This window comes from Eubalaena glacialis, chromosome 3, assembly GCF_028564815.1.
Source record: "Eubalaena glacialis isolate mEubGla1 chromosome 3, mEubGla1.1.hap2.+ XY, whole genome shotgun sequence".
NCBI lineage: Eukaryota > Metazoa > Chordata > Mammalia > Artiodactyla > Balaenidae > Eubalaena > Eubalaena glacialis.
The window spans coordinates 82,421,971-82,444,145 of NC_083718.1; the positions used below are offsets into that span (position 1 = coordinate 82,421,971).

The 22,175-nt window shown below is 39.8% G+C and overlaps 1 protein-coding gene across 4 annotated transcripts in view; it reads left to right on the forward strand.

The window, feature by feature from the left end:
* GATAD2B (GATA zinc finger domain containing 2B) overlaps positions 1-22,175 on the forward strand; it is an 81,491-nt gene that overhangs the window by 50,102 nt on the left and 9,214 nt on the right. For all 4 annotated transcript variants that reach the window (XM_061183450.1, XM_061183448.1, XM_061183449.1 and 1 more), the window contains exons 2-6: positions 15,642-15,977; positions 19,956-20,085; positions 20,764-20,895; positions 21,204-21,332; positions 21,789-21,959. In XM_061183450.1, coding sequence (XP_061039433.1) covers positions 15,643-15,977; positions 19,956-20,085; positions 20,764-20,895; positions 21,204-21,332; positions 21,789-21,959 — 897 coding nt within the window. In that variant the 5' untranslated portion in view covers position 15,642. The remainder of the gene's footprint in view (positions 1-15,641; positions 15,978-19,955; positions 20,086-20,763; positions 20,896-21,203; positions 21,333-21,788; positions 21,960-22,175) is intronic.

Below are 22,175 nucleotides of genomic sequence, written 5' to 3' on the forward strand. Positions count from 1 at the left end.
TAGCCTAATCCCAGAACCAATGAATATGTTCAGTTTCATGGCAAAGGGGAATTAAGACAGCAGATGGCATTAAGGTTGCTAATCAGCTAACCTTAAAATATGGATATTATTCTGGATTATCCAGGTGGGCCCATTGTAATCCCATAGGTCCTTAAAATGGAAAAAGGCAAAAGAGAGAAAGATGGCAACATGAGGAGTGGGCCCAACATTGATGGCTTTGAAGATGGGGAAATGGCCACGAGCCAAGGAAAGCAGGTGGTCTCTAGCTGGAAAAGGCACAAAAATAGATACTCCTCTAGAGACTCCAGGAGAAATTAAGAGTCCCGGCTGATGCCCTGAATTTGGTCCAGTGAGACCCATTTCAGACTTCCGACTTCCAGACTGTAGGATAATAAATTTGTACTGTTTAAACCACTAAGTTTGTGGTAATTTACTTCCCCAAACAAGAAGGACAATTTTCTATTCAACCACAATACCATTATCACACCTAACAAGATTAATAGTAATTCTCTAATATTATCTAATACCCAGTCCATTTGAAATTTCCCCAGTTGTTCCTCATAATATCTTTTGTAGATTTTCTTTTTAAACCAAGATCCAGTCAAGTATCATACCTTGCATTTGGTATATCTCTAAGTGTCTCTTAATTTAGAACAGTCTGCAGTGCCGCCCCCCCCCTTTTAATATCAACTTTTTAAGAGACCAGACTAGTCTATTTGCAACATGTTCTTCATTGTAGATTTGTCAGATTGTTTCCATATGGTATCATTTAGCTTGTTCTCAGACTCTCTGTCCTGTAAACTGGACTTCAGTGTAAAGTTTATATGTTTTTGGCAAAAATACTTCATGGGAGATGCTGTGTACTTCATACTGCATCACATCAGGAGGCACATAATATCTGATTGTCTCACTGTTTTCACTGCCAAGTTTGATCCCTGGGTTAAGGTGATAGCAAGATCTCTCTATTGTTAAGGTGTGTTTTCCCCTTTGCAGTTAGTAGTCTTTGGTGTTGTTTTGTTTATTTTAAGCTGGGTGACCTATCTGCTCTGAAAGGATACTGAGCTAGTTATTATGAAAATAAATTTTGAACTTCCAGACCATCGTTTTGACTCTGGAGTATAGCAGACCATATAACTAAAACCGTTTGCAATTCCATTGCAAAACACCACCTAGTGATGCTGGATAAAATATTGTAAAACAAACTTTTTTTTTTTTTAAATACATAGCTGAGCCTGAAAGAAGTAAGGAAAATTCTCAGGAACCACACGAATGAAACGGAACTGAAAATGAGCAGTGTGCATGTGACTTAAAGCTGTGGCAGTTCTGGGGGCTTTTCTAGTTTCAGTAACCAAAAGACTCGGTCTTTTTTTTTTCTTCGCTGCACCGCGAGGCATGCAGGATATTAGTTCCCGACCGGGGGCCCCTGCAGTGGAAGTGCAGAGTCTTAACCACTGGACCATCAGGGAAGTCCCTAAAAGACTTGGTCTTAATGCTCATGAGGGGTCCAAGAGACAAAGTTTAGGCCTGTATGGAACAGAGGTAGAGATGAGAATCCCCTTATAAAGCCAAGATCCTTAAAGGCTCATGTTCAGGGAAGGGAGGTGACCATAAAAAATTCCATCCCCTAGTTCAAGGAAACAAGAAAACTTTTCGGTCTCAGCTTAGGCTCTGACTAGGGGTGGGTGGGAATCTCCCCTGAAAACTTAAGTATGAGGCTACTCTCATATGGATTTAAATTATTTTTGTCTGAGATCCCCAAGCTGAGAAATAAATATAAAAAATTATTCAGAATGCTTTATATCCTTGCAGTAAGTGGCAGAAGCACATGAAAAACTGCTCTGGAAGAACAGGTCCACAATCCAAACCACACAGGATTCCTGCAGATAAAGTCCCAATGAAGACAAGGTGCTCTTAAAAAAAAGACAAAAAGCACAAGGAAACAATTCATTTACCATGAACAAGAGTCACAGATACAACAAGCAGCAGGAATTGAAAACTTCAGATAATAGAGCCATTGGCTATAGTCCATTAAATAAATGTATTTATTAAATACAAAGATTTGAGAAGATAAGAAAAAGTGCTTTGGGGGAGACAGATTTGAAAAAAGAACTAAATAGAATATCTTAAAAAGTGCAGATTATGGTCTTCTATTCAGCAGGTATTTATCTAGTACATATTATGGGACAGGCACTGAAAAAACTGTCTCAAGGAGCTTATATTTTAGTGGGTGGGAAACAGACCAACATATATAAACATAATAGGCCAGGCAGTCGTAATTACCAAGAAGAAGAATAAAGTTTTATAAGGGGGTGACAGAGTAATGATGAAAGGTGCTGTGTTTTTGTTGTTTGTTTGTTTTCCCAATAGATGCAGTAGGAAAAGGCTCTCTGAGATACGAAGGAAATAAGGGAACAAGCCACATGGCTATCAGGGGAGATCATGGAGACTAAACTGACTGCAAAGGGAGTGATGGGAGAGTATTGGGAGATATAAAGTCAAATGGTAGTGGGCCAGATTATGTTGGGCCTTATAGGCTATGATGAAGACTTGCAGTGCTGTTCTGGTTACTATTGCTGTGCAACAAGTTAGTTACCCCAAAACTTAGTAACTTAAAACAGCTGTTTTTATTATGCTCTTGGATTCTGTGGGTCAGTAATTCATTCAGATTGGGCACAGTGATGATTGCTTGTTTCTGCTCTAGTGAATGGTGCTGTAGCTGGGAAGATGCAGAAGTGGGGAAGATGTATTACTGGGGGGCTGGAATCATCTGAGGGTTCATTCACTTACATGTCTGGTGCCTGGGCTGAGATGACTTGAAGAGTAGGCCTGCCAGCTGAAGTGTCTACATGTGACTTCTCCCTGAGGCTTTGCTTCTTCACACCATGGCAGCCTCAGGGTAGTTGTAGCTCTTAGAAAGCAGTTCAGGTCTCCAGACTTCAGTGTTCCAGAGGATAAGGCAAAAGCTGCGTTGCTTTTTATAACCCAGTGGCAGAAGTCACCCAGCATCGCTTCTGCTATACTCTACAGGTTGAAGCAGTCATAAACCCACCCAGATTCAAGGGATGGGGACACAGATTCCCCCCCCGCCACCACCACCTCTTGATATGAGGAATTTCAAAGAATTTGGGGTGACAGTGTTTGTAAACCACTACAGATGCCATTAAAGGATTTTGAGCAAAGGAGTGATATGATCTCACTTAAATTTTAGAAGGATCACTCTGGTTTCTCTGTGGAACATAGACTGAGAAGGGCAAGAGCAGAAGCAGAGTTTAAAAAAATTACAATAGTCTGGGCAGGAGATGACAATAGCTTGGACTAGAATAATAACATGACAGTGGTGATAAGATGTCAGATTTGAAATATATTTGGAAAAGAGTACTGACAGAATTTACAGATGGAATGCATGTAGGGTGTGAGAAAGAGAAACCAAGAATGACTCCAAAGAGTTTGATTTAAGCAATTGGTTGAATGGCGGTGTCGTTTACTGAGGTGGGAAGCACTAGGGGAAGAAAAAGTTTTTATCCCAGGAGTTCAGGAATTCAGTTTTGGACATAAGTTCATAAAATGCCTGTTAGACATCCAAATGGAGATAACAATTAGGCAGTGGAATATATAAAGAGAATTTTAGAGGAGAGGTGAGGTTCAGGAATATAAATTTGGGAATTAGCATATAGTTGCTCTTTAAAGCCATAGGAATATATGAGATTATGTAGGGAGTGGGTGCAAATAAAGAAAAAGTACATGATTGAGCCCAAGGGCATGCATACAGTTAGAATTAGGAATATCAGTAGAAACTAGTGAAGGGGAGAGTAAGAATAAATGGTCATGAAGACATACTGATGGGGAGTTCCCTGGAGGCCTAATGGTTAGGATTCTGGGCTTTCACTGCTGTGGCATGGGTTCAGTCCCTGGTTGGGAAACTTGAGACATGCGGCCAAAAAAAAAAGACATACAGATGGCCAACAGGTACATGAAAAGGTGTTCATCATCACTAATCATCAGGGAGATGCAAATCAAAACCACAGTGAGGGTTTCGCTGGTGACGCAGTGGTTAAGAATCCGCCTGCCAATGCAGGGGACACTGGTTCGAGCCCTGGTCCGGGAAGATCCCACATGCCTTGGAGCAACTAAGCCCATGTGCCACAACTACTGAGCCTGCGCTCTAGAGCCCGCAAGCCACAACTACTGAGCCCTCATGCCACAACTACTGAAGCCCACGAGCCTAGAGCCCGTGCTCTGCAACAAGAAAAGCCACCGCAATGAGAAGCCCGCGCACCGCAACGGAGAGTAGCCCCCGCTTGCCGCAACTAGAGAAAGCCCATGCGCAGCAGCGAAGACCCAACACAGCCAAAAATAAATTAAAAACAAAAAAAAAACCCAAAAAATAACAGTGAGTTATCTCCTCACACTTGTTAGAATGGCTGTTATCAAAAAGACAAGAAGTTAGTGTTGGCAAGGATGGGGAAATGGGAATCCTTGTGCACTGTTGGTGGTAATGTAAATTGGTGCAGCCATTTTGAAAAACAGTATGGAGGTTCCTCAAAAAAATTAAAACTAGAACTACCATATGATCCAACAGCTCCATTTGTGGATATTTATCTAAAGGAAACAAAAACACTAACTTGAAAAGATAATGTACCTTCATGTTTTTTGTGGCATTATTTACAATAGCCAAGACATGGAAGCAACCTGAGTGTCCATCAGTGGATGAATAGGTAAAGAAAATGTGATACATATGTGTACACACAAACACACACACAAAATGGATTAGTCATAAAAAAGAAGGAAATCTTTCTATTTGTGACAACATGGATGGACCTTGAGGGCATTATGCTAAGTGAAATAAGTGAAACAGAGAAGGACAAATACTGTATGATCTTATTCATATGTTGAATCTAAACAAAACAAAACAAAACAAAAAAACCCAACTCATGGATACAGAGGGCAGATTGGTGGTTGCCAGGGCGGGTGGGGGGAATGGAGCAAAAATGGGTGACGGTGGTCAAAAGGTACAAACTTCCAGCTATAAAATAAATCATGGAGGTGTAACGTACAGCATGGTGACTGTAGTTAATAACACTTTTTCTAAAAATTGAAGTATAGTTGATTTACAATATTGTGTTTCAGGTGTACAGCAAAGTGATTCAGTTACATATATACTTTCAGATTATTTTGCATTACAGTTTATTATAAAATACTGAATATAGTTCCTGTGCTATACAGTAAATCCTTGTTGCTTATCTGTTTTACCTATAGTAGAACTATGTATATAGTTTTCAGACAAAATAAGCTTTGAGGCCATAATTAGGGGAACTTTTTAAGATACAAATAAATATAAATTGTAAAGGAGAAGATTGATAAAGGAAATTTAAAATGACTGAAAAAGTCTTTATTTCATCTTTGTTTTTAAAAGATATTTTTTTGACAGGTATGGTATTCTAGATTGTCAGATTTTTTTCTTTCAGTATTTTAAAGATGTTGCTGTCTTCTCTTTTGCATTGTTTCCAGCAAGAAATCTGATCTTATCTTTACATGTGATCATGTTTTTTTTTTAGTTGGTTTTTTTTTTTTTTTTTTTTTGATGTGGACCATTTTTTTAAAAGTCTTTATTGAATTTGTTACAATATTGCTTCTGTTTTTTTTTTAATTGTTTTTGTTTGTTTATACTGCAGGTTCTTATTAGTCATCAATTTTATACACATCAGTGTATATATATCAATCCCAATCGCCCAATTCAGCACACCACCATCCCCACCCCACCGCAGTTTTCCCCCCTTGGCGTCCATATGTTTGTTCTCTACATCTGTGTCTCAACTTCTGCCCTGCAAACCGGTTCATCTGTACCATTTTTCTAGGTTCCACATACATGCGTTAATATACGATATTTGTTCTTCTCTTTCTGACTTACTTCACTCTGTATGACAGTCTCTAGATCCAAACACGTCTCAACAAATGACTCAATTTCGTTCCTTTTTATGGCTGAGTAATATTCCATTGTATATATGTACCACAACTTCTTTGCTTCTGTTTTATGTTTTGGTTTTTTGGCCGTGAGGCATGTGGGATCTTAGCTCCCAGACCAGGGATCGAACCCGCACCCCCTGCATTGGAAGGCAAAGTCTTAACCACTGGACCGCTAAGGAAGTCCCTTTATAGTAGTTTCGAGCAATTTGATTATGATGTCCCTTGGTGTAGTTTTCATCATGTTTCTTGTGCTTCGGGTTTTTTGAGGTTCTTGTATTTGTAGGTTTATAGTTTTCATCATTTATTCATTTTGACTGTTTTTTCTTTTCTTTATTCTTCTTTTGGCTGTGTTGGGTCTTAGTCGCTGCGCGCGGGCTTTCTCTAGTTGTGGTGAGCAGGAGCTACTCTTTGTTGCGGTAGGCGGGCCTCTCATTGCAGTGGCTTTTCTTGTTGTGGAGCACAGGCTCTAGGCGTGCAGGCTTCAGTAGCTGTGGTGCACGGACTTAGTTGCTCTGTGGCATGTGTAGTTGCGGTGCATGAACTTAGTTGCTCTGCGGCATGTGGGATCTTCCTGGACCAGGGATGGAACTGATGTTCCCTGCATTGGCAGGTGGATTCTTAATAACTGTGCCACCAGGGAAGTCCTCATTTTGGCCATTATTTCTTCATATATTTTTTTTTGTGCACTTTATCTCTCTCCTCTCTTTGAGGGACTCCAATTATCTGTATACTAGGCTACTTAAAGTTGTCCCCTCGTCCCCTGAGACTCTTATTATTTTTTCTTGTTTTTCTATCTTTGATTTTATTTCATTTTTAAAGATTTTTTTGATGTGGACCATTTTTAGTCTTTATTGAATTTGTTACAATATTGCTTCTTTTTTTTTTTAACATCTTTATTGGAGTATAATTGCCTTACAATGGTGTGTTAGTTTCTGCTTTATAACAAAGTGAATCAGCTATACATATACATATATCCCCATATCTCCTCCCTCTTGCGTCTCCCTCCCACCCTCCCTATTCCACCCCTCTAGGTGGTCACTGCTTCTGTTTTTATGTTTTGGTTTTTTGGCCGTGAGATCTTAGCTCCCTGACCAGGGATTGAACCTGCACCCACTGCATTGGAACCAAAGTCTTAACCTCTGGACTGCCAGGGAAGTCCATCTTTGTTTGATTTTAGATAATATTTATTGCTATGTCTTCTGGTTCAGTAGTCTTTTTTTCCTGTAATATCTAATCTGCTCTTAGTATCATCCATTGTACTTTTTAACATCTTTATTGAGATATATTTCACATACCATAAAATTCACCCATTTATATACAGTTCAGTGGTTTTAGTATAGTCACAGAGTTGTGCAACTGTTACCACAATCTAAGATTAGCACGTGTTCATCACTCCAAAAAGAACCTGCCTACCCTTTAGCAGTCATTCCCTGTTTTGCCCCTCTCCTCAGCCCTAGGCAACCACTAACTGCTTTTCTGTTTCCATAGATTTGCCTATTCTGGACTTTTCATATAAATGGAATCATACAATATAGGGCCTTTTGTGTCTGGCTTCCTTTACTTAGCATAATGTTTTCAGGGTTCATCTATGTTGTAACAAGCATCAGCACTTCATTCCTTTTTATGGCTATTATACATTGTATATGTATATACAACGACTTTATATCCATTGTATGGATATACCACATTTTGTTTATCTGTTCATCAGTTAATGGACATTTGGGTTGTTTCCACTTTTTGGCTATTGTGAATAATGCTGCTGTGAGCACTCGTGTACAGGTTTTTGTGTAGAGATAATGTTTTTGGTGCTCTTGGGTATATACCTAGCAATGGAATTGCTAGGTTATATGGTAACTCTATGTTTAACTTTGTGAGGAACTGCCAAGCTCTTTTCCAAAGTGATTGTGCCATTTTACATTCCTACCAGCAGTGTGTGAAGATTCCAGTTTCTCTACATGCTGAAATACTTAACCTGTCTTTTGTATGATAGCCATCTTTCTGCAGTTCTTACTTCTATGGTACTCTGTCCTTTTTGAAATCCAGCTGCCTTTGTCTCACTGTACGCTTACACCCTCATCTTCCTCTCTTGAACTCAGGAGTCTGCCTGGCGCTGCCTCATTTCCCCCTCCCCACATCATGTCCTAGAAACTCTCCTGTGGCAGAGTTCCCTGGCAGTCCAGTGGTTAAGGCTCTGCGCTTCCACTGCGGGGGGTGCGGGTTCCATTCCTGGTCAGGGAACTATGATCCCACATGCCATGAGGCCAAAAAATAAATAAAAGGGTTTTTTTTAAAAAAAGAAAGAAACTCTCCTATGGCAATAAACGAGTGCAGTTGTAGAGCTCACCTCATTTGTTTCCTGTCCCTCTGGGATCACTATGCTTTGTTGCCTGATGTCCAGTGTCTTGAAAACCTTGTTTCATGTATTTTGTCTGGAGGTTTTTTGTTATTTCAGGTGAGAGGGCAAATCTGTCCTGTGTTACAGAATCTTGGCCAGAAGTAGAAATCACAGCATTGGTTTAAACATCGACATATTGGTGCCTAAATGTTGAATTGGAGAATGATTACTAAATCAAATATTTTTGCTGTGGAGTTCTACACAGCAGTTAAAACAAATGAACTAGTGCTTCATGTATTTACTTGGATAAATTTTAAATATTAAAAAAATTAAACATTGAAAAGCAAAATGAAAAAGGATACATACAAGAGCTACTTTTTTTTTTTTTTTAATTTATTTGGCTGTGCCGGGTCTTATTAGTTCAGCATGCGGGAATCTTTTAGCTGCGGCATGTGGAATCCCAGCTGCAGCATGTGGGATCTAGTTCCCTGACCAGGGATCAACCCGGGTCCCCTGCACTGGGAGCGCGGAGTCCTAGCCACTGGACGGCCAGGGAAGTCCCAAGAGGTACTTTTAAAAATACATGAACTAGGGAATTGTTTAGGTGCGGTGCGGCCTAAACAAACAAACAAATAAATAAATACTATACTATGTACTATTTATGGTTACATATATATGTAATAGAATGATAACAAATCCATCATAATGCCTTTCTCTGGGAAGGGAAGAAGGGAGGGTAGAGAATGGTTTGGTGGGAAAGTGACACAGAGTGCTTCAACTGTATCTGTAAAGTTTCATTCACTAAAAGTAAATTAATATTTCTCTAATGTGATTAAATGAGGGAATAAATATAAAGGGCCTTGTACATTGCCTAGTAAATAAAAGGCAACTCAGTAGATATTAATTCATTTTGCTCACCTCTATCCCTCCTCTTCCCTCTCAGGATCTTCTAAAAGTTTTCGCTGCAGACCTGTATTTTGATTTGGGGCTAACAATGAGTCAAAAACTTGACAAGCATGAATCTAAAGCTTTGTCACCATCTGGCCATTCTTGTTTTTTACAACAGTCAACAGTAAATTTAAAGCTGGACATTTTTCTGCTGTAATTTTTGGACACAATTAACTACTCTCCTTTAATTTGTTGATATGTCATGCTTTCCTAGTTTTCCCCTAGCTCTCTTAGTTTCCTCTGACCAGCCAATCCTTAAATGTAGGTATTGCCCAAGGTTCTATCCTTGGCTCTTTTCCTTCTGAGTATATATTCATTTCTTTTTCTGGACAGTTTCACTCATCCCTGTATATTACTTCAATTACCTCCTTTACCTGTTCAAATATTTATCTCCAGCTCTGGCCTGAACTCTGGCTCTCTTGTTTGTGTGCCATGTATCCACCTGTTTATTGGATATCTCCACTTTGATTTCATTTCAGCACTTCTGACAGAGTTATCTATTCTTTAGGATATTTTCAGTTTAGGTAACAGAAAACCCAGTTCATACTGGCTTAAACATTAAAGGAGTTTATTGGTCTGTGTAACAGGACTAGCTTCAAAGTAGTTTGATCTGGTGGCACAGCTATGTAATTAGCTCTCCTCTCAGTATTCTACTGTGCACAGTGTCTGCTTTATCTGCAAGCTGCCTTCCCTCATGGTCACAAGATGGCTGCCAATAGCAGCACACCAGTGTTACATATTTTCTCATTCAGAGGAGGATAATAAAATTGATAGGACTTGGTGACTTAGATTTAAGAGTCTGAAAAAGTCAAAGATGATTTCCAGGCTTCTAGCTTTTGCCTCTGGATGAACTGAATTCTCTTCATTATGAGGAAGAAAAGCAGGATATAGGGAAGGCAGAGGAAATGAGTTCTTGTAACATCTAAGTACTTTAGTTATATGCACATCTGTCTCCTATCAGAATGAAATTGTTAAGGACAGTGACCTGGTCTTTTTTCACCTTTACTCCTAGTACCTAACCCTGAACTTGGCACATAGTATATATGTAATGTCTGGGGGGGAATGGATGTGTTAGATGCATGTGCAAATACATGAATACACAACACTGCTTCTTAAGATTCTCTCTCTCTGAGTAGCGAGATGTACTGTGTAATCGATTTTTTTTTTTTTGAAATAGCTGTAAAATGTATAATAGATTTTTGAAGTGAGCTAGACCTGCGTTGGAATTCCAGATTCACTATCCAAAGCTTTGCAGTCTTGGGATACTTGATTTGACACTTTTTCCCACCTCTAAAGTAGAAATAGTATCACTTAGTAACTTGTTGAGGTAATTTAAATAAGAATACATAATAAAGTGCCTAGTAGCTAGTAGCATGTTTGACTTTTAAGTAGATACTTAACAAATATTTGTTATTATTTGCAGCCCAGAAGAAACAGAAAAGTTGGATTAGGCATTAAAAGGCAACATACAACATTCATTTTACAGAATTTTTGTTTAACTTTTTGGAGAGGAATTTGTGTGTGACAAACTTACATTGAATATTATTTTTACAACTTTATTGGAGTATAATTTAAGTGTATGATTCAGTGATTTTTTTTTTTTTTTAAAGTAAATGTGCAGGGACTTCCCTGGTGGTCCAGTGGTTAAGACTCCTCGCTACCAGTGCAGAGGGTATGGGTTCAGTCCCTGGTCAGGGAACTAAGATCCCACATGACTCGTGGCGCAGACAATAAGTAGATAGATAGATAGATAGATAGAGTTGTGCGGCTGTCACTACAATCAAGTTTTAGATCACCCCCAAAAGATCACTTTTGCCCATTTTTAATCAGTCTCTATTACATTGGATTTTTTTTATTGTGGCAAAATATACATAAAATAAAATTTACTATTTTAAACATTTTAAAGTGTACAGTTCAGCCTTGAGTACTTTCACAGTGTTGTGCAGCCATCACTACTATCCATTTAAGAACTTTTTCTTCATCCCAGAGACATTGTTCCCATTAAATAATAACTCCTTACTACCTTCTCTCCACCCCCAGCCACTGATAGCCTCTATTCTGCTTTTTCTCTATGAATATGCCTATTTTAGGTACCTCATATAAGTGGAACCATAAAATACTTGCCCTTCTGACTAAGTAAAGTCAGTGTCTGGCTGACTTTACTTAGTATGATTGTTTTCAAGATTCATCCATATTTCATTGGATTTTGAAGCAGGCATGGCTGTGAGTACATAAAGTTGGGCCAGTAAAGTCAAGAGTGGGCAACGAAATTTTGGTCAGAGTTCTCAAGCCATCTATTGAGAAAGATTACTTACCTCAGACATTCAAATATCTGGTTCTGGTTTTTCCCAACTTCCAGTGTACCCATTTATGTCATTATAATAAAGGGGAAGTTTTTTGAACTGATTTCAGCTATTCGTAGAACTATCAGTTGAAGAAGCCAAGCTAATGATGGCATCCCAAATTCCATTCAGCTCCAGGTGGTTGAATTGTGTCATTTTGTCATATACTTTCAGTGCTCATAAATATAATTTATCTCAAAACTTAGAACACTGTACTGTGTTAATATACACTCATATATTTTGCTGTGTACTTTTCTGAAGTACTTTTTTCATCTAGGTGTATAATTAGTTGAGTGATAGACTTTTTTTTTTTTTTTTTAAGAAGGGTTTCTATTTATTTATTTATTTAGGCTGTGTTGGGTCTTCGTTTCTGTGCGAGGGCTCTCTCTAGTTGTGGCAAGCGGGGGCCACTCTTCATCGCGGTGCGCGGGCCCCTCACCACCGCGGCCTCTCTTGTTGTGGAGCACAGGCTCCAGACATGCAGGCTAAGCAGCCGTGGCCCACGGGCCCAGCCGCTCTGCGGCATGTGGGATCTTCCCAGACCAGGGCTCGAACCCGTGTCCCCTGCATTGGCAGGCAGACTCTCAACCACTGCGCCGCCAGGGAAGCCCAGGGCTTAACTTTTGATATTCTGTAGCATTCAACTTTCCAGTCACTCCATCTGGGGGTATTTTTTAAAGGTAAACCACTTCAGAAGTAACACATGTCAAAATAAGAAATCTTTGGGGAACCTGCAGCTAAAGAATGTTTATATATGCTATAATATATTTCATATCTATAGCTGTTAAAAGAGAATTAAGAGGATATGGAGAAATTGGAACCCTCATAACCCTGGCGGGCCCAGTGGTTAAAACTGTGCTTCTGGGCTTCCCTGGTGACGCAGTGGTTGAGAATCTGCCTGCCAATGCGGGGAACACGGGTTCGAGCCCTGGTCTGGGAAGATCCCACATGCCACGGAGCAACTGGGCCCATGAACCACAACTACTGAGCCTGCGCGTCTGGAGCTTGTGCTCCGCAACAAGAGAGGCCGCGATAGTGAGAAGCCCGTGCACCGCGATGAAGAGTGGCCCGCACTTGCCGCAACTAGAGAAAGCCCTCGCACAGAAACGAAGACCCAACACAGCCATAAAAAACAAAAACAAAAACAAAAAACTGTGCTTCCACTGCAGGGGGCATGGGTTTGATCCCTGGTTGGGGAACTAGGATCCCACCTGCCACATGGTGCGGCCAAAAAAAGTGGGAAACAAACCAAATGTCTATAAATTGATAAATGAATAAACAAAATATTATATATTCATACAATGGAATATCATTGGGCCATAAAAAATATGAGGTAATGATATATGCTACAACATGAATGAACCTTAAAAACATAATGCTAGTGGGATAGGGAGGGTGGGAGGAAGATGCAAGAGGGAGGAGATATGGGGATATATGTATATGTATAGCTGATTCACTTTGTTATAAAGCAGAAACTAACACACCATTGTAAAGCGATTATATTCCAATAAAGATGTTAAAAAAAAAAAACCATAATGCTAAGTGAAAGAAGTCAGTCACAAAAGACCACATAATGTATGATTTCATTTATATAAAAAGTCCAAAAAATGGGCGGAAGACTTAAATAGATATTTCACCAAGGAAGACATACACAGATGGCCAATAGGCATATGAAGAGATACTCAACATCACTAATTATTAGAGAAATGCAGGTCAAAACTACAATGAGGTATCACCTCACGCCGGTCAGAATGGCCATTATCAAAAAAGCTAGAAACAATAAATGCTGGAAAGGGTGTGGTGAAAAGGGAACCTTCCTACACTGTTGGTGGGAATGTAAATTGATACAACCACTATGGAAAACAGTATGGAGGTTCCTTAAAAAACTAAAAATAGAACTACCATACGACCCAGCAATCCCACTCCTGGGCATATACCCTGAGAAAACGGTAATTCAAAAAGAGTCACGTACCACAATGTTCATTGCAGCTCTATTTACAATAGCCAGGACATGGAAGCAACCTAAGTGTCCATCGACAGATGAATGGATAAAGAAGATGTGGCATATATACAATGGAATATTACTCAGCCATAAAAAGAAACCAAATTGAGTTGTTTGTAGTGAGGTAGATGGACCTAGAGTCTGTCGTACAGAGTGAAGTAAGTCAGAAAGAGAAAAACAAATACTGTATGCTAGCACATATATATGGAATCTTAAAAAAAAAAAAGTTACTGATGAACCTAGTTGCAGGGCAGGAATAAAGAGGTAGACATAGAGAGTGGACTTGATGACATGGGGTGGGAGGGCGAAGCTGGGGTGAAGTGAGAGTATCATCGACGTATGTATACTACTGAATGTAAAATAGTTGGCTGGTGGGAGGCAACAGCATAGCACAGGGAGGTCAGCTCGGTGCTTTGCAGTGACCTAGAGAGGGGTGGCGTAGGGAGGATGGGAGGGAGGCTCAAGAGGGAGGGGATATGGGAACATGTGTATGCATATGGCTGATTCGCTTTGTTGTACAACAGAAACTAACACAGTATTGTGAAGCAATTATACTCCAATAAAGAGCTCTTAAAAAAAAAAAGTCCAAAATAGGCAAATTTAGGGACAGAAAGTAAATCAGTGGGGGATAGAGGTGAAGGGGGAAGAGAGTGACTGCTAATGGGTATGGGTTTTTTTAAGGAGGAGATAATGAAAATGTTCGAATACTGATTGTGGTGATGGTTGCACAACTCTGTGGATATACTGAAAACCACTTAATCATACACTTTAAATAGGTGAACTGTATGATATGTGAATTATATCTCAACAAAGCTGTTCTTTAAAAAAGAGAAAGAGAATTAACAAACATTACCTGAAAATTCAGAGATCTGAGTTCTGACTTTTCTCTGGTCTCCAAAAGGTCTGTTTCCTCTTGCTGGAAATTCTTTTGTTGGTTACTGTTTTTCCTCATTATAACTAGAAGAAAATCAGATAGCTCTTATTTTACTCTGCACTACAGGAAGGAAGATGTCTCAAGTGCATACATATTTTTCTTTGCAAGAGCACCAATTAACATCGGTAATCTTCTCTGTCCTACTACTTGAATCTATGAATTATCAAGCCTGATCTTGTATCTTAGGTGTGGTAGTCATATCCTGAGGGTATAGGAATTAAATTTTGTTGAGCCCTCTTCCAAGTGCCCACTTTTACAGATGAAGTTGAGACTTGGGGCGGTAAAGTAACTTATTAAATATTTGACCTTGTAAAAGTAGCAGTTTGAACCTATGTTTTGATGACTCAAAAATTTTTCTTTCCAGTGTCACATTGCTTTTTCCTACCAGGAAGATAACGCTGGATTTAAAAGTGCTGGAGAAATTATGTGTCTAGATTTTGTTAGTGTAAAAAATCAAAATGAGAAGGACAAATGATAATTAGCTTGTCTGTAATAACTTTGCTGTATGAGTAAAGAAAATATTACCTTTTATCAGCCTGAGTTCTTCATTAAACAACGCCAAGATACTGAATTTATATAGAATTGAGGGCAAATAACAATGGGCCCCTCTGACCCTTGCTGTATCCAGACAACTGAGGCTTCCTGTTAGATGCCCTTGGTCTCCATCAGTAACATAGGCCAATTAAAGATATGCATGGGTGACCTGAGGAACTTCCCATTCATAAAAGAGTCTTCTCTAGGAGAAGAATTTGGTATGAGAATTAAAACCAAAGCATCTGACTTTTGAGCATGCATGCACAGAAAGCCAGTCACAAAAGAATGTTTACTTTTTTGAGAGATGTAGGCTCTTAATGGACTATCCAGGTGAGTATGGTGTTTGGTTTCAGGCATCTATACAGTAAGAACCTCAGTGACTGGAAAGCGTTTGAAGTTTACTTTCACTGCTGAGGTTGAGCAATGAAATCTCCTTTAATATAGATCATCTAGGAAGTTATAGGGTAGAATGTTAGCTCACTTAACTTTGACCTTCCATGTATATACCTATGATTCTTCTTTCCTTATGGACTATTTAAGGGACTTTATTCTGATAAAGCACTTGTATATTTCTTTCCATAGGATGGATAGAATGACAGAGGATGCTCTTCGCCTGAATCTGTTGAAGCGGAGCTTGGACCCAGCTGATGAGCGAGATGATGTTTTGGCTAAGCGACTCAAAATGGAGGGGCACGAGGCCATGGAACGTCTGAAAATGTTGGCACTGCTCAAACGGAAGGATTTGGCAAATCTTGAAGTGCCACATGAGTTACCCACCAAACAGGATGGCAGTGGTGTCAAGGGCTATGAAGAGAAGCTCAATGGGAATCTCAGGCCTCATGGAGACAACAGGACTGCTGGAAGGCCAGGCAAAGAAAACATCAATGATGAGCCTGTGGATATGAGTGCTAGACGGAGGTATGGCTTGGTTCAGCTGCCTCCATAGATAGGGTCTTCTCATAAACTAAGCCTATGAAAAAGGAATGACTTCCAATGAGAGGAGGGTGTTTTTCATCTTAAAGCTTCTTGAATGAAGACGTATCTGTGCTATCTGGCTTGACCGTGAATTCCTCTTGTTTCTAGATGAAACTAGGTGCCTCCAAAAATTATTACCCTTAAGATAAAGTGGCCATTTCTGGATAAAGGAGGCACTAAGAGTTGATACCCCAATTAGAAGCGAGTTAATATACACTTTCACTCTAATCTTATGGCCATTTTAGGAGGGAAGAACAGCCTTTTCTTCAGATCATCCCAAGAGTTTTAGGGATGTGTTTATTATGGAGACCCAGCTTTTATTACATCAAAGAGCATGGGCCTGTCTTTTCTTGTGTCAACAAGGAACTTTATGTGCTAATCCTCTACATTCTTACTTCATTTGTGCCACATTCCCCAAGCCCCATATGTGCATACATGTTCACTTATATGAGTACACTCATGCTTGTGCTGTTTCTCTCTTTCTCATACATACACACAGCACACAAGCACATGTTTTCACAGGTCTTGGTCAAGGTTGAGTACTTGGAACTGTGGAGAACACAATATAAAGAGGTACCTAGAACTGGCTGAGGTTAGAGTCTACCTGAACAGTGAATCATAGTATAGACAGCCCTAATTTTAAGAACATTCAGTTTATTCATGGTTCAGAAACACCTGATAGACATGAGAATTACTCTTCACTGTTCAGTTGCCCTCCAGTTGACCTTGCTGACTTTGTCCTAGGACTGATCTAAAGCAGGATCCTTAAGAAGCTGGACTGATGCAGAAAGAAGAAAAAAGGAAGGAATGGTTTACAATCTTACTTGGGTTTCTTTCTCTACTTTTTAATGTTTACTTATTAGTATTGTCCCAGAATTGTTTTTTTAAACCACACCCAGTAGGGGAACATTGTCTTGGTAATAGCATTAAAACCCTTAGGAAACTTCAGGTAAGTTCTCTAGTGGTTGTGGAAGAAGAGAAAAATTCTTGGGAGCTATACATAGTATCGGCAGAGTATTATGAAAGTAGATTAATCCTTAGATCCTTTTAGAAAAAAAGAAAGTGGGTGAATGAGATAATGCACCTGAGTAACCCACTTGCCCCATAATCACCCTTAACCTTCTGGGGCAGATGACTAATCCTACTTCACTGGGGACAATGAAGAGGAGAAATGTTAGGTGGATTCCTTACATGCACATTGGAACTGAAAATGTGTTTTTCATAGAAACATTGTTACACATTTTGATAAGATCTCAGTTCTGTTGGAATTACAGTATATCACAGATAAATTCTGTATTGAAAAGAGTACCCTGAAAACTCTACCAGTGTGTTTAATTTTATTAGAGGAATGAACTTTTGAAACTTGATTCTTTGGAAACTGGGAACTGTTTTTAATGGTCTCCAGGAAAAGAGGCTTGATGAAACCATCTAGATCCCCATTCTGCGTGAAAAAATAGGCCCTATCTGCCCTGTCGTCCTTCTTCCCTTTCACCAGACCAGATATACTGACAGCTATTTCCACTTAGCCTCAAGCTTATTGTAAGAATGAACAAGACTGATAGATTGCTCAGCATGGAGAACAATGGTTTATTTGATGTGGATAAAAAAGGAGGAGGGAATTGGAATTTAAAAGCAGAAAGAAGGAAGGGCTCTTGACGTGATAGCCATAATTGCCTAAATATCTTTTTTGCCATCAGTTGGGCAAGTTATGATATCTGTGAAATAAGATATGCCTGAAACCAACACTGCTTATGTTTTGGAATGCTGTCGAGACGTGGCAGTTTTCTTTCTGGTTTTGTTTTTACTACCTGGATAAGGATTAGGAGTTTTATAGTTTCTGGGAATCTGCCAGTCTGAGTCACAAAATGATGTCAGCAGCAAGTCTGGCTTTTAATATTATCTAATTGGTAGGGTTTCATACTTAAGAACACCAAATATTGTAAATCGTATATGTGTTTGGGAAAGTAGCAAAATAATTTGTGTCCCCGGAAAAGCTTAATAAATGAGGCCAGAATTCCAGGTCAAAAGTTAAAAAAAAAAAAATTGAGGAATGAAACTTGACTTGGGCTTTGCCTTACCTGTGCTATCTATCTAATGTGAGTCTGATTATATCTGGGAATAAAATATCATTTAGTGTTTTCTCAGATACAACTTCCTCATAAATGTCGCTCAATTCCAAAATCTCCACGTAGGAATGTCTCTGCTTGTCCTGTTGCTGGACAGTCCTTAAGCAGGAGGTGGCACTCATTTGAGCAAGGAAGAATTCCGTAGGTTAGAAATAATCTGTGAGGTGTGTATCTAACCAGGACCAGGATGGAAAGAGTTCTGACTGTCGATGTAAGCATTGGGGAATCATGTAGAAGAAGTAGAAATCTACCAGACCTCAAAGTTGTTCACCCATGTTCTTGTTAGGGATGGGGAAGGGGGGGCATGAAGGAATATAGAAATGATAAGTAAAAATTCAAACTCTTCATTTAGGCCTGACCATTACTCCAGGAACTTGGGGTTAGAGAATGGAAGATTCTTTTTTCCCTCTAGTGACTTCTTTTTCTGTAAGCCTACATTCTCAGCTTGCTGTGTCTGTAAGCAGTGGTTATAGAGTGATCCAGACAAACTTAATAGTTCCCAAGATAGTCATTATTATCACTGTCTCCCTACTTTATTTCCTCAGCTAAATTTGGTTGTTTTAGTAACTCAGTTTTACCCTGTTGAGGAATTGAATGCCTATCCCAACCATCCAGGGTGCCTTGTTCAAAAGGCATCCAAGTCCCAACAGTACCTGAGACAAGAGGCCCTGCGAAATGGTCAGAGGCTCTCAGGACTATAAAGGTCTGTGGTTTTAAAAGGTTTGAGTTACCTGTTTAAATAAGATCTAAGAACACATTGTTTTAGACCTACATACTCCTGACTACACTATAGATCTCAAAGAAGTAGGGTCAGCAAAGATAACTCTGAGTTAAGAAATCAGAGGAGAGTTAGAGGATTTGGTCGCTGACTTGGGAACCTACGGCAATTAGAATTTGCAGGATTCTTGTTATCCAGGTCTTACGCAGTGAGTGCCATTTCTCATGATTTTAGAGGGACAAGATGCTCTTAAGGCTTGCCCCAGGAAGACCAAAACCAGAGTTGTCTAATAAATAGGATTGGCCATAAGGCATAGCCAGTGTGGAAGATTTAGATTCCAAAGTCATTTCTAGACAGTTTCTTTCTGAGGGAAGTTCCTAAGTAGAACTCGCAAGTAGATGCAAGTCTCATATATTTAATTCTGGAGTTTCAGTCCTCCAGAAGGCTGTAGACATTTATACTTAGCACTGTCCATTCCCTCAAGCCATTGACAACAGTACCTTCTTTTGGCCTTAACTCTTGACAGGATAGACTGTCAGTGGAGTTGTCACGTAACCTCCTTTCTTGTAAATCGTCAGATAGGCAGGACCATGTTATCAGTATCATGGGTTGCCTCCTTAGCGATGTGTCATCTGTATCTGGGGTGGACAAGTAGGCTCTGCTGCCTTTGTCTTTCTTCCCCTGTGAAGCTAACCATTTCCTTCTTGACCTTCTCTGTAACTAACAAGACAACCCAAAAGGAGACTGAGATATAAGGAAAACATTTGGAATTTTGATTAAAATCAGTGTGATAAAAACACTCATCTCTTTTTCCCATGCCTAAAGCCAGTCATTGTCTTTCTGTCTGCATCTTCTGTAAGGAATTTAGATGGGAAAAATACTTTTGCTGAGGTTTTGTCATCACTTACATCTTGGTGTCTACTTTATCCTTTGATTTGGGTGTCTCTGTCTTTCCCTGGGTGAATCAGGACAGACTTAAGTTCCCTTGAATTTCTTTGGTCAGTGTAGAAAAGTTTTCTGAACTTTTCTATGAACTTTCACTGTTGGAAGTGCCTTAATTTTTCTTCTCTTGTCTAGTGAGCCAGACCGAGGAAGGCTAACTCCTTCCCCAGACATCATTGTTTTGTCTGATAATGAGGCTTCCAGTCCCCGTTCCAGCTCCCGAATGGAAGAAAGACTCAAAGCAGCCAACCTAGAGATGTTTAAGGTAAAGAAAAGAAAGATTCCTTTCTTCATTTCTTGCTTCTACTATTCTCTTTAATTCCCTGAGAGTCCCATTTCTGGTTTTTTAGTGTTTACTTTTTGGATCTAAAAACTACCCATTGGTGAAACTCTTCACATGTGATTCTCAACCTCAAAGGTGTGCCCTTTTAGAGGGAACTATTAGAATCAAGTGGAGAAGAGAGTTTGAAAACGCATATTCAATATAATTTATCTTTGGAAAATGAAAACTTCATAATTCAAGTCATGTAAAGTAAACTCTTAGCTAGAAGGATACATTCTATACTCTATCCTGGGTCTCAGAATATGGAGGAATTCCTAAGTTTTCATGTATTTCTAGAGGAAACATGGCTTTAAAAGATTGAGAAACATTATTTTAAAGGAAAGCAATATCTCCCTTTGGCTGTTCTTCTATTTTGCCAGGAATCTGGTTAATTAGCATTTATATGTGGTCTCTTCTTTCATTCTGTAAGCAGTTTTTGAGTACCTACTGAATACCAGGCACTGTGCCAGACTGTGTGCTAGGGACACAAAGATAACAATTCCATTGCCCCTTGTGCTTCTTGTGGAAGGTGGAGGTTTGGGACCTCAAAGAAGAGATCATCTTGCAGGAAAGGACTCTGAGTAACTGTTGCCATAGCTGATAGTCTCCATGTTTCCTCAGGGGAAAGGCATTGAGGAACGGCAGCAGCTCATCAAGCAGCTGAGAGATGAGCTGAGATTGGAAGAAGCCCGACTGGTGCTGTTAAAGAAACTGAGACAGAGTCAGCTACAGAAAGAGAATGTCGTCCAGAAGGTACTGTGCCTGAGAAAGAAGGGACTAGCAGAAAGCAAAGAAAAACTGGTTTGAGAATGGGCTACCCCAGGTAGATTCAGCTGGGTGGCTCATTCTCTGGTTCCATGGTTTTTAGTCTCTAGGAATAGTGATTTTTTTAAAATCTTGGGCCTTAATCAAGAAAACCGTGATTCTGTTTTTCTTATTTTCCCTTCTGGTCAACAGGAGCTTCAGACTGACAAGGAGTTTTGAAAGTCTAGAAGTGTACCAAATTTCTACCTCTGATTATTAGCCTTTTCCACTGTCTCATTTTCTCTTCTCTCTCCCAGACTCCAGTTGTACAGAATGCAGCATCTATTGTTCAGCCATCTCCTGCCCATGTGGGACAGCAAGGCCTCTCCAAGCTTCCCTCCCGGCCTGGGGCCCAAGGGGTTGAACAGAATTTGAGGACATTGCAGGTATGTGACCCATAGGGTGATCTTAGTTTCAGGGGGCCCTGTTATCCTATCTCTGTTTTGGTGCTTTTGTGAAGATAATAGAAGAACCTGGCCTTGATAGAGGTGTTATTACCATAGATAGTCCTGTTGGTCCTTAATGGCATGATTTAGTCTGCAGTAAAAGGATGAATAACTAATCTTCCCACCGTAGTCTGTCTTCTCCAGAGGTTTCCGGCTTAGCCCTTTTCCATAGAGGGTTAAATGGTTTATACCAAAGAAGCCAGGGAATTCCTAACCACTAATCAGGTTTTATGGTGGTGATAGATTTATCCCCAAAGATCCTTAGACAAAATTACCAAGTCTGACTATGTTTCTGTGTTTCCACTTAGCTATGTATTATAAGCAGTGTTTTCTCTTTGGCATTTTGTGAAGCGTTTTACCGCTATGACTATATCTTTTCCTCTTCTTCCCCTTCAGGGTCACAGTGTTATCCGTTCAGCGACCAATACCACCCTCCCACACATGTTAATGTCTCAACGTGTGATTGCGCCAAACCCAGCCCAGCTACAGGGTCAGCGGGGCCCACCTAAGCCCGGCCTTGTACGCACCACAACACCCAATATGAATCCCGCCATCAATTACCAACCGGTAAGAGGGAGCCCTCATGGGGAAACAGAGAAATCTTTTATTTGCTTTCCCTGTTGAAAGGACCATAGATTTTAAGTTTTGGGACACTGAGAAACTCTAGGACAACAAAGGTAATTTTGGTGGGTTGACAGTGGTCCCAAAAGTGGAAACGCTGAGGAATTATGTAGTAGTAGAGAAGAAAGGTTATATGCAGCAGAGCAGCAGTAAGCTAAAATC